This window comes from Thamnophis elegans, chromosome Z, assembly GCF_009769535.1.
Source record: "Thamnophis elegans isolate rThaEle1 chromosome Z, rThaEle1.pri, whole genome shotgun sequence".
Taxonomy (NCBI): domain Eukaryota; kingdom Metazoa; phylum Chordata; class Lepidosauria; order Squamata; family Colubridae; genus Thamnophis; species Thamnophis elegans.
In genome coordinates this window covers 22,855,463-22,872,439 of record NC_045558.1, presented here as the reverse complement: position 1 = coordinate 22,872,439, position 16,977 = coordinate 22,855,463, and the positions used below count along the sequence as shown (strand labels likewise).

Here is a 16,977-nt window from a genome sequence, read left to right as displayed (position 1 = left end):
CATCAGTGCTCGGTCTGATTCAGAGTTACTGGCACTCCAGCGGCGCTCTAGGCATCTCTTTTGGCGCTTCATCTCCCGGAGTTCCTCGGTGAACCAAGGAGCCCTCCTGGATCCGCTACCTCGGAGAGGCCGCAAAGGCGCAATCCGGTTTAGCGTCCTCGCCGCCGCTGTATTCAAGGCAGCGACTAAGGACTCCACCGGACTGTGGATGAGAGCGTCAGGTATTTCTCCAAGCACCGTCTGAAATCCCACAGGGTCCATCAGGCGCATGGGGCGGACCATCTAATCGGTTCCTCCTCCCTACAGTGGGGGATTGGTTTCTGAAAGTCAAGCCTCAGTAGGAAGTGATCAGACCGTGACAAGGGCAAGATCTTAATGCCCCTCAAATCTAGATCACGTCTCCACTGCTCCAAGAGGAATACGAGGTCAAATGTGTGACCTGCTGAGTGAGTCGGACCCCGGATTACTTGGGTCAAGTCCATGACAGCATGGAAGCCATGAACTCCTGCATCCCATCAGAGTGTTCACCGAGCGAAGGCAGGTTGAAATCCCCCAGCACCATAAGCCTCCCCCATACCGCCAGCTCAGCTACTGACTCGAGGAGTGAGGGGAGGGATGTTGCAACGCTGTTGGGAGGAAGATACGTTAACAGCAAGCCCACTTGACCCTCAAGGTCCAACTTCACCAACAAGGACTCACACCCGACAAGCTCCGGAGCAGGGATCCTACGAGGAACTAATGACCCTTGGATGATGACAGCCACTCCCCCACCCCTTCACTGGGGTCGCTGCTGATGGAGCACCTGAAACCCTTCTGGGTACATTTCAGTGAGGGGGACTCCTCCCTCCGGGCCCAGACAAGTTTCAGTAATACATGCCAGGTCTGCCCCCTCGTCTAATATTAGGTCCCGGACAAGGGGAGCCTTGTGAACCACAGACCTTGCATTTAGCAACAACAGCCTGAGACCAGAGCCCTGACCACTCTCGCCATCTGGTCCTGGAGTGGAACTAACAGGGCCGGAAGGAGGGATCGATGTGATGTAACGATCCCTCCTTCCCCGGTAATGGCTAGCCCTGAAGTTCCCATCGTACCTGCCCCTTCCCATCATAACCGTAATGTTCTGGCCCACTCCCGCACCCGAAGACCCCATTTATCCTCCCGTAGCCCCCACTCTCTCCGGCAGGCCATTTATCTCAATCATTCTAGGATGGGAGGTAAGCCTGGGCCCCCTACCACTTCTGCAACAGCACTCAGGCTGTACTCCCAGTCCTCTCATACATACACAGCCGCTCACCCATACAGTCCCCACATAAGTCAATTAAAAAATACAAAATACAGTAATAATAAAGATTAATAAAAGTGGGTACAAGCATCACTCCATCCATACCACATTCACTCCTTCACTCAACAAGTAACAAGTAAGATAGGGACAGTTCTTAAATCGCAAACGCGGATTGGCACAGATTGACATAGATAAAGTTTGTAATACTTTGAGAGAGGGGGGTCTTTACATTCGTAATCTTCTTCTCTCCTGCGGAGTCCAGAAAGGGGGGCAAGGTCTGAAAGTTTGAGGTGACCAAGGGGATTGGTATCCCCATCCTCTTCGTTCCCTGTCTTTTCTTCTGCAAAAATTGTAAACATTTTGCTTTCTATCTCGGAATATGCTTTTGGTCTGTAAGTTACAAAATAATGTATGAGAAACAAATAGCATTGCTAACGAAGGTAATGTCACAAATACAGTATATATATATACTGTTTATGTTAGTTTCAGAAAATTCAAATGCAAGAATCATCTTATAAAACATTTCCAAGTGGAATATTTGAGATATATTTTTCTGAAGCACTAGGAAATAAATATTTTTATGTGTCCCATAAGAAGAGGTAATATCCTAATATTTAGGCGTACAATATTGAATTCAGAAATAAGCATAGATAATCCTAGACTTATGACTATTCAAAGTTACAACGGACCTCTCCAGAGCTACTTATGACCTGGATTTGAAGTTACAGCAGCTACCCCATCCACCGCAGTCCTGTATCATATGTGTTTGACAATCGGTCTGCATTTATAGTCAGAATCTCACAATCACATGGCCATGATTTACTCTTTTTTTGGGGGGGGGCAGAAACCAATATTTACTTAAGGTTTCTGTCAAAAAAATCCCATTGCAGATACTGGTTTCACTTTATGGACATTGCAAAAAAGGTAAAGTCAGTCATTGTGACCTGCTTAACAACTAGCACAATTTATGATCATAATTCTAGGCTCAGTTATAACAATAACACTTAGACATATACCACTTTACAGCCCTATCTAAGCGATTTAACAATTTGAGTACTTATTTTACCTACCTCGGAAGGATGAAAGGCTGAGTCAACCTTGAGCCTGATGAGATTCGAACTGCCAGATTGTAGGCAGCTGGCAGGCAGCAGAAGTAGCCTGCAGTACTGCACTCTAAACACTGCACCACTGTGACTCATTATATATTGCAAGTTATGATTGTAACTCAAGGACTATCTGTAAAAGCTCATGTTCAGTCCTGCTTAATCTTTGCATAATCATGTTCACTGTCTTTTACTTGCTCGTATATGTACTACAGTAGAGGAAACTTAATTTGTCATTCCAGATTTTTCCAGTATCTAATTTTACTGTCTTAAGTTTATTTTGGTTTTGTAGCCAGGGAAGGAAGAAAGCCCCTAAGCTTGGTCATTGTTGCAAAAGTATGGTGGTTCCTACTTTGTAAATAAGTTGTAAATCAAGTCAATGAGTTAATTAGTTAAATGACAAATTGACATTAAAGGCATAAGATAAGACTAAGAATTACCTACACAAATTAAGTAGTTTATCAACGTTAGACAGTGAGCTATTGCAAGGGTAGCCAAAGTCCAAGCACATGAAATGTTTGTTTTGCAAACATTTACTTTGCTTTGTTCTCCCTAAAATTCTAGGAACTCACAGCTGAATCCTGTGCAAACTAGATGAGCATCAATTGAGAACAGGACATTTTAAAATGCATCTCAGTCTAGGACTTAGTTTTCAGTGTCCAAATGGAATTTGTAGTCCTTTCAGACACGTACAAAAACCAGCCCAGGTTTCTTATTTCTTCTACCTAACATTGGAGTAGATGATGATGATGATTCAGTGTACAGTCAGGCAGATGTTCAGTTGGATTTGGCATTTTTGTCCATCAAACTCACAGCCTGCGGGACGGATGCGTTATGCACTGGCCACGCCCATTCCTGGAAGGGAAAAAAGTTGCAATATGCCACATGACAACAATGTGTTAGTGGGTGTTTGACACCCCTGATCTATCAAGTCTTTTCAAGGGCCTGGGATTGGCAGATATGGATGATTGATGATGTTACAGCTGTTGTTGCAGAAGGTAAAGCTGTTTTTAGCAATTGACTGATGGTGAATTAGTCTCTGCTAATGATGTTCAATTGGCGGTCCATTTAGGGGGGAAAGGGAATGCACCGAAGACACGTCTTACTATTGGTACAAATTTTGCTTTATTTGCCTGAGTCATTCTAATTCTATTCGCAGATCTTTGTATTTTGTTATCTTCTCAATTATTTTATTACATAGTTATTGATGGTAAAAAAAGCTTTTGTGAGCTATAGGAAATTTTATAGAAATCCCTGTACACCCTGATCCACCTTCTGACCACCCTTAAGTTAAAGAATTAGCTACCCGAACAAAAATGGACAGTTTTATTGTAACGTCAAGCAGCATGACTAAACCAGAGGCTTAAACTCAGCAGTGAGTCATTTCTGAAAAAGAAAGGCAAGATAATTGGTTTTTTTATCTAGAAATTTTGACATTGGCATGACACAAGTATTGAAGCATGCTGAATTTACTGAACTGAAATAATTTATTTAAGCAACTTGTGGAAGCCAAATTAGATGTAATATATGCAAACTTTTGCATGTGATTTAGGTGACTGCCATATTTATGAAAAGCAAGGAAAATGGAAGATAAAACTACTTCATCCCAAGCAGTTTTGTGAGTCTCCAACTGAAAAAGATTCACATGTTAAAATAAAAGCCACTATAACGAAAGAAGGGATTCATTTTTTTGTTTTCCTTTATCTCTTCTCTATAATTATACTGCTACCTTATGTTGGGTATGACCAAATCCTCTATAATATGTATCTTTTCCCTTATATAAAACTCTTTAGCATTTTCATAATGGCAGATATTTCTTCATAGATCAGCAAAGTAATGACAAATTAAACATGGCTCATTCAATCTTACCTTACACTTCCTCCAAGCTCTTAAACAAGTCATGTTATTATATTCTGCAAAATTTGGGGGAAATGGCTTCTGTTTGGTATGGCGTTTAGCCGTCTTACTAGTTAATGATAGTCCATCTTTTATATCTGATATTTCTACAACAGATGTTTTGAACTTGTTTTTCAAAACCACTATCTGGAAGCAGCAATGAAATTCAGAATATTGCTTTTCATTATTATTAAATCATTCTGTAAAATATTTCATTGGTTTCATCTGAAATAGCTTAAAATGAAGAAATGTTTTTCTGCATCACATAGCTCAATATTCAGATTGAGTCAGAAAATGAATTAATATTTACTTATGATTATGTTAACATGTGTCGGTAAATGATTTTCTATGCAAATTGTTTCTATATGGCTTCACGTAAAAAGTAGTTTAGCCCACTTACATAAATGTGTGGATTTGGTTCTATTCATGTAATGGTCCAAAAATGTTTTATCTTTGTAAAATTTAATGGATTAAGCCACTTATCCCTGGAAAAGTATTTTCCAAATTAAAAACCCTCCAGTTGTGTTATCCTACACTTCTTTTAGTTACTGGTCAGTAGTGATGTTAATGATAATACCTGTAAAAAAAGGTAAAGATTTTTCCTGTCCAGTCGTGTCCAATTCTAACCAGTAGTGCTCATCTCCATTTCTTAGCCAAGGGAACCATGGTCATGTTACCAGCATAACTATCCACTGAGGCAAATGGAACGCTGTTACCTTTCCACACAAATGGTACCTATTTATACAGTCACATTTTCATGCCTTCAAACTCCTAGGTGGGCAGCAGGTGGGACAGGTAACAGGAACTCACCCATTGAGCAGAGTTCGGGTCTCAAATCCGGTCTGTCAGCTTTCCAGCTGATAAGCTCAGCATCTTTAATTGCTGAGCCATTGCACCCCTTTGATATTAGCTGAGGGAAACTGTAGATTTGCTCATCAGAAGGAACCAAAGGGTTAATGTCTTATACACACTTAATTATATACATGTACCATGTTTCCCCGAAAATAAGACAGGGTCTTATTTTCTTTTTACCCACAAAATATGGCTTGAGCCTTATTATGAGGGTAGGGTTTATTGTTTTGGGGTTCCAGGCGGCTACTGTCTTCCGAGCGTGCTCCCAAAGAGCCGGATACAACCTCAGGGGCGAATAGCTGTGTTGCGCTGTCACAGCAGTGCAACACAACAGCCATGAAGCGACCATGCTCATGAGCAGCCACCCGGCAAACCCCCTTTGCAGCCAGGCACAATGCCATTCACTGACCTAGGGGTATCACCAAGCCATGTGAGCACCTGTTTGCCGCTGCCCAGCTCCCGCGGCTTGGTGCCTTCGAAATGCCAGTGAAAAGCGCTCTGCACAGCTGGAGAGGAGGGTTGCGCAAGCAGCTGTTCTGCTCTCGCTCACGTGCTTCCCAGCCTCACGAAGCCCTGGCTCAGCTCTCTCTGCAGAGGGAGAGCACTTCTACTGCCACTGCTGCTGCATGGCTTTTTCGCTGGCTTCCAAACTGAGTCTTCCGGCAGCGACCACTCTGGGCGTACACTCTATGGTTTTATGCTCTGCCAGCAGCTGGCCCACAACCATAGAGCATACGCCCAGAGCGGCCACTGCCGGAAGACTCGGGTTGGAAGCTGCCAAAAAAGCCATGCGGTGGCAACGGCAGCAGAGGTGCCCTGGCTCTGCAGAGAGAGCTGGGCCAGAGCATTGTGAGGCTGGGAGGTTCCAAGCCACAGGAGCTGGGCAGTGGCAAACAGGCACTCACGCAGCTTGGCGATACCCCTAGGTCAGTTTATGGCGCTGTGCCCAGCTGGAAAGGGGGTTTGCTGGATGGCTGCTCATGAGCATAGTCGTTTCATGGCTGTTGTGTTGCGCTGTCGCAACCATGAGGCTGTGCCCAACTCTTTGGGAGCCCATTCGCAAGAGAGCAGCCGCCCAGCAACCCCCCTCTTCAGCTTGGCACAGCGCTACTCACCAACCTAGCGGTATCCCAAAGGCACCAAGCAACGTGATCACCTTTGCCTCCCCCCCAGTTCCCATGGCTTGGCACCTTCGGGATACTGCTAGGTTGGTGAGCAGCTCTCTGCCTGTACAGAGGTTGGGAGGTTGTCCAGGAGGCTTATTTGCGGGGGAGGTCTTATATTTTTGCCCACCAGAAAAATGTGGCACGGCCTTTTCAGGACATGTCGTATTTTCAGGGAAACACGGTAGTTCTCAGTTACTGACTGCTCTGTTTAGCAACTATTTGAAGTTATGACAGCGTGTCAGAGTTTGTTGCAGCAATCACGTCCAGAAAGCACCCACAGGTATCTGATTCAGCAGGATTAATTAACTTCTCTTTATATATAATATAACACATTAAGCAAATATACAATATCAAAAGCTGGTTCTTCCAATATGGTAGAAAGTACAAGCAAACACAGGCAAAGGAGAGAATAGTTTCAGTTTCAGTTCAAAGCAGCAGGTTAGTTTAGAGCTCAGAACAGACTCAGAGCTGGAAAGCTAAGCCATGCCCAGACTCCTAGCTGTCTCCAGCAAATACTGTTCCAGTTTCCAAACAGCCCTCATTGGCTGATCCAGTTGCCAAGCCCTATTCTAGTTCATGAATACTACACTGACACAGCACTAAAGAAGTAATTTTACAACTGAACCTTCAATTTACAATGTCTACCGTGTGCTGCGGTCATATCACCATTTGCACACTTCACAGCTGGCTTTCAGCAAGCACAGTCAATGGATACACTGGACATAAAATTCATGTGATGTCTCACTTAACAACCATGGTGGAAGTGAGGTTGTAAGTCTATCATGTTTGCATGATGTCTTACCTAATGACCAAGATGTCTAGCAATTTGTGGCCCCATTTGTGGTCATTAGCAAGGACTTCTTGTCCTTCCTTGGAAAGAAAAATAATTTCAAAATTACATACCGACCTCTTCCATTTTCGCACCCCAAAAAAAGCAGTTAGATAATTTGCAACTCTGGCTTCATGCTTGACTGGCTAATGAGGTGCAGAAAGAGAACATTGTCGAGTGTGGCATAACATTGTGATCCTTTGGCAAAAAGTAAGCGCCTTAGGAGATCTTGTTCAGCTAATGGTGCAGACTTCGAAGGGTAAGCCTGCTACATCAAGGAAAAGGTTAATAATCATAATTTTGAAGAAAAAAAACAGACTTAAGGAAATCCATGTCCTGCAATTAAAATATAAAACATACATATTTCCTAACATAAAGAAATTATTTATACGCTTTCATTATTTCAGGTATTTTTTTTATTAAAGGAGCAGGCTGTAATTTCAGACCGAGCCTCTTCTGCAAATCAGCATTGGTTTTACGCTTGCCGTTTTCCCTGTAAAGCAATTTATGATAATCGAATCTGACAGTGGAGCATAACACAGGATTTCAGCCCTTGCCCTTTTCTTTGATAGGATGGCCCAAATCTGCATCCTGTTATGTGATTGTAGAATCTCTCTCTAGAGCATAAGACTGGGAGCCTCTCTGCAGAATCTGCATTAATGGCCGTTGTAGTTATTAAGACATGGGTTGTATTATTATAGTTTGACTATTGAATGGGGAGGTGGGTGTTCCGTATTATGGCTTTTATCACTGTATAATATGTTTAAAGTACTGGAAATATTTGTGGAAGCTAGATATAGAAACAGGGTAATAAATAAGGATTTTGTAGCTGTCAACCTAGATAATAGCAGGCAAATTACCTCATGATCACTTGACCACCCATTTCTGAAAAGAAATTGCCATAAAAAATGAAAAAAATAATCCAATTTCCCACACATCATATCTTTTTGATGAATGAGAATTTAGTAAATATGCTTTTCATATTTGGGTTCAAATAAACCTTGTGGTTCCAAGTGTAATCTGTTGGAGACTTTGTTTTGGGAAGGTGATGCCTTCAAGTCAATTTTTGACTAGACAATCTGGTCTAGTCCCTGCATTTTTCTTGGCAAGTTTTTTTTGGAAGGTGGTTTGGCTTTGCCTCTTTCCTAGGGCTAAGAGAGAGTGACTGGTCACCCAGTTGGATTTGTGTTTAAGGCAGAACTAGAGCTCACGGACTTTTGGTTTCTAATCTGGTTCGTTTGCTACTATACCAAATTGGCTGTCCAAACTTACTATGATTCCATATTAATAAATTGGTAAGGACAAGCGGGTTCTCTGAAAAGAAACTGGCCTTCATATTTTATCAGTTGCCAGAAGGCATTGGTTAATGTATGTTGTAGTATGCATTTACAAATCTGTGAATTGTAAACATGTAAGATGTCTTTTTGCTTAGTTTTCTTGCAATATTTTTGTCGTTCTCAAAATATTAATTTTTTAGTGGGAGAGCAAAGTTAAAAATTGAAATTGGTGAAATATTAGCCTGCGTCACCTGAGTGCAGTCTGTAACATGTCTCAAAATTTTCCACAACTTTGTAGAAAGAAGAATATCCTCTGCAAATGTATCCGTGTGTGATTCAAAAAAAAATTTCTGCCGGTCCTGTGGGCGTGGCTTGGTGGGCATGGCATGGCATGGCTTGGTGGATGTGGCAGGGGAAGAATACTGCAAAATCTCCATTCCCTCACCACTCCAGGGGGAGGTTACTTCAAAATCTCCATCTCCCCCAATCAGCTGGGACTCAGAAGGCAAAGAATAGATGAGGGCGGGGCCAGTCAGAGGTGGTATTTACCAGTTCTCCGAACGACTCAAATTTCCGCTACCGGTTCTCCAGAACTGGTCAGAACTTGCTGAATACCATCTCTAATCCTAATTTTCAATCTGCCATCCCAGTAGAATTTGGGACATAATCATTATAACAGCAGTTCTCCCTTAAGAGGAGTATTGGTGGGTGTCATATGCTTTTCTTTAAAAACTGCCAATAGTACTTTTTAAAAAAAGGAATAGATTTTTAACATTTTTCAAGAGTGCAGTGAAATGAACAGTCAATACTAGGGGGTGAGATTTCCCCTTCTCCTGACACTGGTATTGTGTCATTTTTTGAAAACTCTGCTGTGTTCCTGATAGAAAAATATATATACAGTATATACTGTGATTTGCATAAAAAGCTAGTTTGATCCTTTCAGATCCTTGCTGGGATTTCTTGCTGCTAAGAAAAGGATGTGATAATAACTGTAATCATCCATCTGAAAACCTTGAGGTTGGATTGCTTCTAAAAGCCTAATTTACAACTAAATGTTAACCCTTTTCAAGTCACTGGCAGAGGAAAAAGATGCAAAATGGTAAGAAAACAGTTGCCATCTTACAGGTATCTGGCAGAAAACTGCAAATGATATTACAATTTGTAGAGTCCTTGGTGCTTTCTAATTTTGATTGATTGCTTGCAAATATTTTATTATTCAACTACATGACTAACATCTGCAAGCAAACGACCAAGATCAGAGAGCATAAACTACAGTTATTCTCTTCTACTGATGCTACTAGAAGAAATGCTTTGTTGAAACAATGAGGATAAAAAGTGATACCTGCCAGTGGGAACTCTTAACATTTTACATTGCTGTCCATCTACCTATTTTATTTAGATATATCTGGTCAGCTGACCAGCAGCTGCCTCAATTGCAATAATTCAGTAGCAGATTCCCTTTTGAAGTGTTCCTGAGTTTAGATGGAATTTTATCAATTGTTTATTTTTTTTCTCATCTTCTCTATTTGTATTTATGTATCCATCACATGGCAATTTTCCCCACTTCTGTCCCGTTGCTTTCATTACAGTGCTTTTAAATATTGAAGCCAAATCCTTTTTTTAATATGACCTAAAGTGATTAAAATATACCTAACATTCTGTTTTTATTCATTAAAGTATAGTAAAATATGTACCTTACATTGAAATTGTATTTTATCCTATATTCAGTAATGTCCATTATAATAAAATATATTATGACTTCTTTTTTTAATATCATAGACAATTATCAATTTATTTATTTACCTGTTCATATATATATATATATATATATATATATATATATATATATATATATATATATATATAGTTTTTATTTTATATTACATATACATAGTGCGTGAACATTGTGACACCATACATTTGAGTACAAATAAAATAATATTATTAACCAGTTATCACATTCATCCAGCTTATATAGTTCTAATAGTAATACATCTTTATATCAAATTATAATTTTTCATTATTTCATATTGTTTAAACATATATAATACTACCATTGTTCAATTTCTAAACTTGTTTATTTATTTACCTGTTCTGATTTCTTTACTCAGGACAACTTTTATACAGGTAATTCTTGATATACGATCACAATTGAGCCTAACATTTCTGTTGTTCAGCAAGATAGTTGTTAAGTGAGTTTTGCCCCATTTTATGATCTTGTCACAGTTTTTAAGATAATCACTGCAGTTGTTAAATTAATAAAGTTTGTTAAGTGAATCTGGGTTCTTCATTGACACGAATATCAAAAAGTGATCACATGACCCCAGGACACTGTAACCATCATAAATACATGCTAGCTGCTAAGCAACCAAATTTTGATCATGTGATCGTGGGAATGGTGCAACCAATGGTCGTAAGTGTGGAAAACAGTCAAAGGTCACTTTTTAAAGCACCATTTGTAATTTTGAATGGTTTCTAAATGAATGGTTCTAAGTTAAGGACTACTTATACATAATAGCTGAAGGAAAATCTAAATACTGGGTGAAATGTTTTGGTAAAACTCTCCAAACAAATGTGTAAACTCAACATTGCACAGAAATGTACTGTATTTAAAAACATAGGATATCAACTTGTTTCTCTTAGTAGATGGTTAGATCTTTGGATCCTGTGGAACTAGTGTTTTTAAAATCCATACCACTCCCCCAGTCTATCCCCTTTTCATATCTCCCAGTAATAGAACTTTGATACCAAAAATAATAACTTTCTATGTAGCCAAGAAAGCTGTGCAGTTGTATTGTCTCTGCACAGCTTTCTTGGCTACATAGCCAAACCCATGGCAGATTTCCAATCTAATATCCAGCTTCTGAATACCTCTTCCAGTGAGTATGTACTTCCAATATTAGTCTCTTTCATCCTATTTCAAGCTAAGTGTCCTATTTTTCAGAAAAATCTTGCATGCTTCTGATATATGCATTATTGTGAAATAGGGTAGTGTGTTCTCATTTGTAACCTTCACAAGTTCCAACTGGAGACATCCTAACCAGTGGCTCAGACTCTGTATAGCATTGGATACCTATCTTTTCCATACCAGATAAATTCTACTGTCTTAAACTTTATATAGCCAACTATATATTAAATTAGAATTATGTGGCCACATGTATGCCTCAATATTTTATTGGAATATTATGCATGCCATTCATTGACATTGACCATGCTCACTTAAAAATACTTGGAAGAGGACTTCAGCAACATCTGGAGGACCATCCCTTACCGATCCCTGAAACCTGCCCTTGGTTTGGTTTAAAATGTTCCATTTTAGTATATTACATAGTCTGTGGGATTCAATTAATAATAGCTGTCATTATGGGATGTAAGGCTACAAAACATGTACAAAAATTTGATGCTCTAGAAATGCTTTGTGTATCATCACCTGCCCAAATCTACAATATGTGGCAAGGAGCCCTTCTGTGGGTCTCAGGATGTAATGCTACAGTTTAAGATGAGGAATTGGCAATTTAACAGTTTATCAAGTCACTTACTGATTTGTCTCATTTTCAGCTATATAACTGGTTGAGTCCTTTTTATCACTGTGATGAAGAGTCTCTTTAAGTACTTATTCATATGTGAAGTGCCTTAGTAGAGCTTCTTCAGTTATTGCCTTTAGCTGGTGTGTGAATTATAACAAGACTTGGTATCAAAACCTACATTGAATCTTGAAATGTATGCATCTGGTTTTGAAGAAAGGGATTTAAGTGGTCTTTAGATGCTATGTTGCAATAAATGGAAACGAAAGAAATCTTCACTCTGCCATCTGATATCACTGCAATATAGAGCTATGATATGTGTTTCTGTGGTTTCACGGCAGCCATTTTCAGCAAATTGTCAAATGTTATTCTCAGGCAATTAGAGAAAAATCAAATAATTTGGCTACTTAACCTTTCAGAATGTTTCTATTTCTTAGGTTGTGGCATAAAAATCATTAAATCATAGCTGTCTTTAAAAGCTTTAAAAATGTTTTAGAAGCAAACAGCGTGATTGAAGGTAGAATGGATTGTCAGATTTCTTTCTGAATCACTACAACTTTGTTATATCATCTGTTATTCATATATTTGTTATATTTTTGGATCAGTCTTGTGCATGTAAACATGCAAATATTTGCATGTTACATACAAACCTATCTTGTCACAAAATATCTACTTTGAAGATTATTTTTGAAATGTTTTAACCTATAGTATGTATTTTATTGCGCATTGTAGCCTTCATATATTTTTGACTAAGAGTTATTTTGTTGAGGTTTATATCATGAAATTTGGGAATGGGCAATTTCATCTTTCCCAATCTGATAAATTCAAGATTTCCTGAAATTTATCTCACATGGTTTCCACCCAAATGGCCATCAAATTAGTTGGGAATTTAGGGACTGATGTCCAAAATATCTCAAGGCACTGGGTACTTTAAGATTAATTTGAGGAATGCATATGAAGTTGAATCACTTAAAAATGCAAAGTGAATGAAGGCTTGAGCATTGTTAGACCTTTCCCAAAGGGGACTTCTTATCCAGCTCTTATTTGTTTATTCGTCTATTTTACCTCAGCAGGTGCTTGCACGCAAGCAAAAGCAAGATAGTGCTTGTGATGTTTGATCTGAAACATGGGCCCCGGGGATTAAAACTGTATATGTAATGGAAACCCACCTTTGGCTGATTTGTATCCCATGAGAATTTGTTTCTGAAATCAAAGGTAAGCACTTAGTAAAACTGATCTATGCTTTGTGTTTTTTAACAGCTCTAATAGATAGCATTGAAAGAAATGAGTCAGAGAGGGGAAAAAATTCTCAACCCAATGAAGTTCTTAAGAATGCCACAGCCCATTACCTCACTAACTGAAAATTCCGAGAATCCTGCATGAAAGCAGACAAATGAAAAGCTCTAAGAAACACTGCTCTAAGTCAAGGATAGATTTCCTTTTGTTGACTACATTCTCCATCATCAGCTGGAATGATTGGCCATCCAACAAAATTTGATAGTTTAAGATGAGAAAAACCAAATTTATGTTTTCACAATCTGTGGTTGTGCTTTCCCACAATATGAGTACCAGCACAAGGCACCTTGAAATAACAGTATCTTTTCTCTGAAGAGTTCAAGGGTTGGGTAGGTATATTCAAATTCTAGGATGCAGTGTTTCACAATTAACATTTTATAATTTGAAAATCACCTTGTCTAAATTATACACATATTTCTGGTGTTAGAGGAATGTTATAATTTAGTGGTATGTTCCTATTACCATGCAATAAAATTAATTGTTTTTTATGTTACTGTAGCAAAAAGTAGGACTTACAGAACGCTACTTTCAGATGTGTCTGTAGGAAATAAACCTTTCCCCATTATATTCTAATACAAACATCTGAAGTTGTATTGGTCTTTGTTTTTTTCTATTCTGTTTTTTCTTGAACTTCACTGCAGGTAGATGAAGACATGGTCTATCTGCTTTCAGATAATTTTCATTTATTTATTTGGAAAAAGGTACAAAATGTTAAGACATTAAAACATTAAATATTAAAATAAACAGAGGCTAAATACATTAAAAACCAGGGTGGGGTAGGATGTTCTTCAAAGTCCATTAACCACTTCATCAACATCAGGGATCCCAGGCCAAATGTAAGAACCAGGCATTAAAGACGAGAGTCTGACCCTTCTGGATGCCACCAGCTGGGGGAGGATGGTGTAAGGATGTAAATGTTAAATTGGATATTTCTAGATTAATGAAAAGGGTTAGGGTGACATGATAGTAGTCACCCAATATCTAAGGGGCTGCCACAAAGAAGAGGGGGTCAACTTATTCTCCAAAGCAGCTGAAGGCAGGACAAGAAACAATGGATAAACTAATCAAGGAGAAAGCCAACCTAGAATGAAGAAGGAATTTTCTGACAGTTGGAACAATTAATCAGTGGATTGATTTGCCTCCAGAAGTATGGATGCTCCAACACTGGAAGTTTTCAAGAAGAGATTGGAAAATTATTTTCTGAAACGATGCAGTGTTTCCTGCCTGAGCAGGGAGTTGGGTTAGAAGACTCCAAGGTCCCTTCCAGCTCTGTTATTCTGTAATTCTGTTAAATAAGGATCATAAAGAATATAAAACCTTTGAAGTAGAGATTTGTTTAATCTTTTATTTGTGAATCCCAAACATATACGTTGTTTCCCCGCTTGGCCTTATTTTCAGGGAGCTCTTATTATTTTTCAGGTGCAGGAGGCAGTAAGCGTGATCACCTTGTGGCTGCTACTGTGTTGCAATATTTTCAGGGAGCGCTTATTTTCAGGGGATGCTTTAGCACATGCGCTCAAAAGCCCAATTGGGCTTATTATCTAGGGAGGTCTTATTTTCAGGGAAACAGGGTATTAATAATATATTTGTTGTTATTTCATCTAGCAGTGGAAAAATCCAGATTATTACATTATCAAAAATTCTGTATGAGTCAATGGATTAGGATAATATTTCACCTCAGCAACTTTAAGAGATATGGACTTTGGCTCCCAAAATCCTCAAAATTTCCCAATCACATTTCTAGCCAGGAAATTCTGGGAGTTGAAATACTTTTAAAATACTGTTTTAGAACATGGTCTTCAACTTGATTATAAATAAATATCTTTTTCTCTCAATCTGATATAATACAAAGAACTGTTAAGCTAATGCCTTTTAGGATTATAGGGAACTTGAATGATGTGTAAATAACAAAAAAAAGTCATTAGTCATATTTATGGTATAGTATGTTGTTAACATTAAGGCAATCAAAGCTAAATTCTACTTTTCTAAAAGGACTTCTTATAAATAAGAGGAAATCAATTTGTAATTAGTCTTGCAAATTCATTACTCAATTTGACTATTCACATTTTAATGAGGGACTAACTTCAGTCCTGTTGTGTTAACATTTTAACTTGTTTTGGTACCATCTTCTATAAGAATCCATCTCCAACTGAATTCAATGATTTTATTAGCAAGTGAATGATAGTCAGATCATTTTTAAAAAGCAGTATATACATTGCACATAAACACAGCATTGAAAATGTTTTGGTAATATTTTTGCTTGCTATAACACCTGCCTATTGTCCTTGTTAATGAAGGATTTACCCTAAGGAGACGCACCACAGTGATTTTAGGTCAATAATTGTATTTATTGTATTTCATATATTTATATTCAAACTTTCTTTTATCAAGCGAATATAAATGGGATTCTTAGTCTTTCAGAGTTTGAAATGACTTGTTCCAGACCTGCTTAGCTCTTTCAAGATTTTTAGATTATGTATCCGTAGTCTGTACCTCCCTTGATCATGTGGCTTTAATCTTAAATAGCCTTCTGCACAGATAGAAAATAACTCAGAGAGATTTAAACCTTCCTTTTCAGAGTAGTTACCCAGGTGATTCCAATGGGACCGCTGTTCTTACAGAGCAGATTTTCAGAAGAGTTAAAGAATGTCATGTCAATCTTTCTGCTGATGGAAACATCACTCAGGCATTGTAAGGTCTCAGTCCGTTTGAAGGAGCAAATAATGCTTATTAGCCATTTAATAGTACATGCAACATTGGAAGTAGGCAGCGGTATAGCCTAATTAATACAGTCATGATTCTATCTAGACAAATAGAGGTAGTCCTTGACTTAACAATTGATCACTTAGTGACCCATTCAAAGTTACACCAGAGCCCTCAAAAGGTACTAACTACCTGAATTTAAAAGTTACTCTGAGAACAAGCAGAAAAGCCAGTAGTGGGATTTCAGCACAATGTGTTTATTTCCCAAATTCTTTCATTGCTTTTTAAAATATAATCTGGTATATGTAAAATATGACAGATTGACAATAAACCTAAATTGGGGGGTGGGGGGAATTCCACATGCTAGTCCTATACCTTGGTGGAATAAAGCACCCCTTCTTGTCCTGATATCATTTCGTCATACTTCAAAATATTTCCTAGAAATTGTTCTTTCAGCCAAATTCAGATGTTTAACCAAAGATTATGAAAAGCACCCTGGAGTGACTGACCAATTGAAGCACAATTTTGTGAAGCAGGTGGAAGGCAAAGAATATATCCAGCAAATACAACTGATGGAGTCTATTAATAATCAACAGCAGATGGGTGTTCCTGAAAAAGCAAGGTAATTTTTCCCTGCATGTAGCAAAGTACATTTTAAGATCATTTAATTTAATTTTGACAAGTAAGCTCTAACTAGCTAACATTTATGTGAAATGAATAATGGAGGTGGGATGTTATCCAAAATTTGCCTTCATTGGAAGGCATAGAAAATCCCAACATACGTTTTCCTATCATTTTAAGAGAGGACAAACAAAATCACAGTGTAAAACCTAAAACAGATGTTATAAAAAAATATTTTCTAAACTCTTCCTGCCCCATGAAATCCAGGAAACAGGAAAATTCAAGCCCCACTAGAGTTACTGCCATGTTTGAGTTGGACAGCCATATACATTTATTTAATAAATAAATAATAAAGGTTTGTGATGCAGTCCTGCTCCCTTTCATCATCATGTACCCTACCATTGCTTTCGCCTAAACCTGCCCTATTG

The 16,977-nt window shown here is 38.5% G+C and overlaps 1 protein-coding gene across 1 annotated transcript in view; it reads left to right on the top strand.

The window, feature by feature from the left end:
* The window catches only part of MYO3A (myosin IIIA), a 137,728-nt gene that overhangs the window by 22,355 nt on the left and 98,396 nt on the right, over positions 1-16,977 (top strand). Inside the window, exons 4-5 of the mRNA XM_032235048.1 lie at positions 15,362-15,399; positions 16,395-16,550. Coding sequence (XP_032090939.1) covers positions 15,362-15,399; positions 16,395-16,550 — 194 coding nt within the window. The remainder of the gene's footprint in view (positions 1-15,361; positions 15,400-16,394; positions 16,551-16,977) is intronic.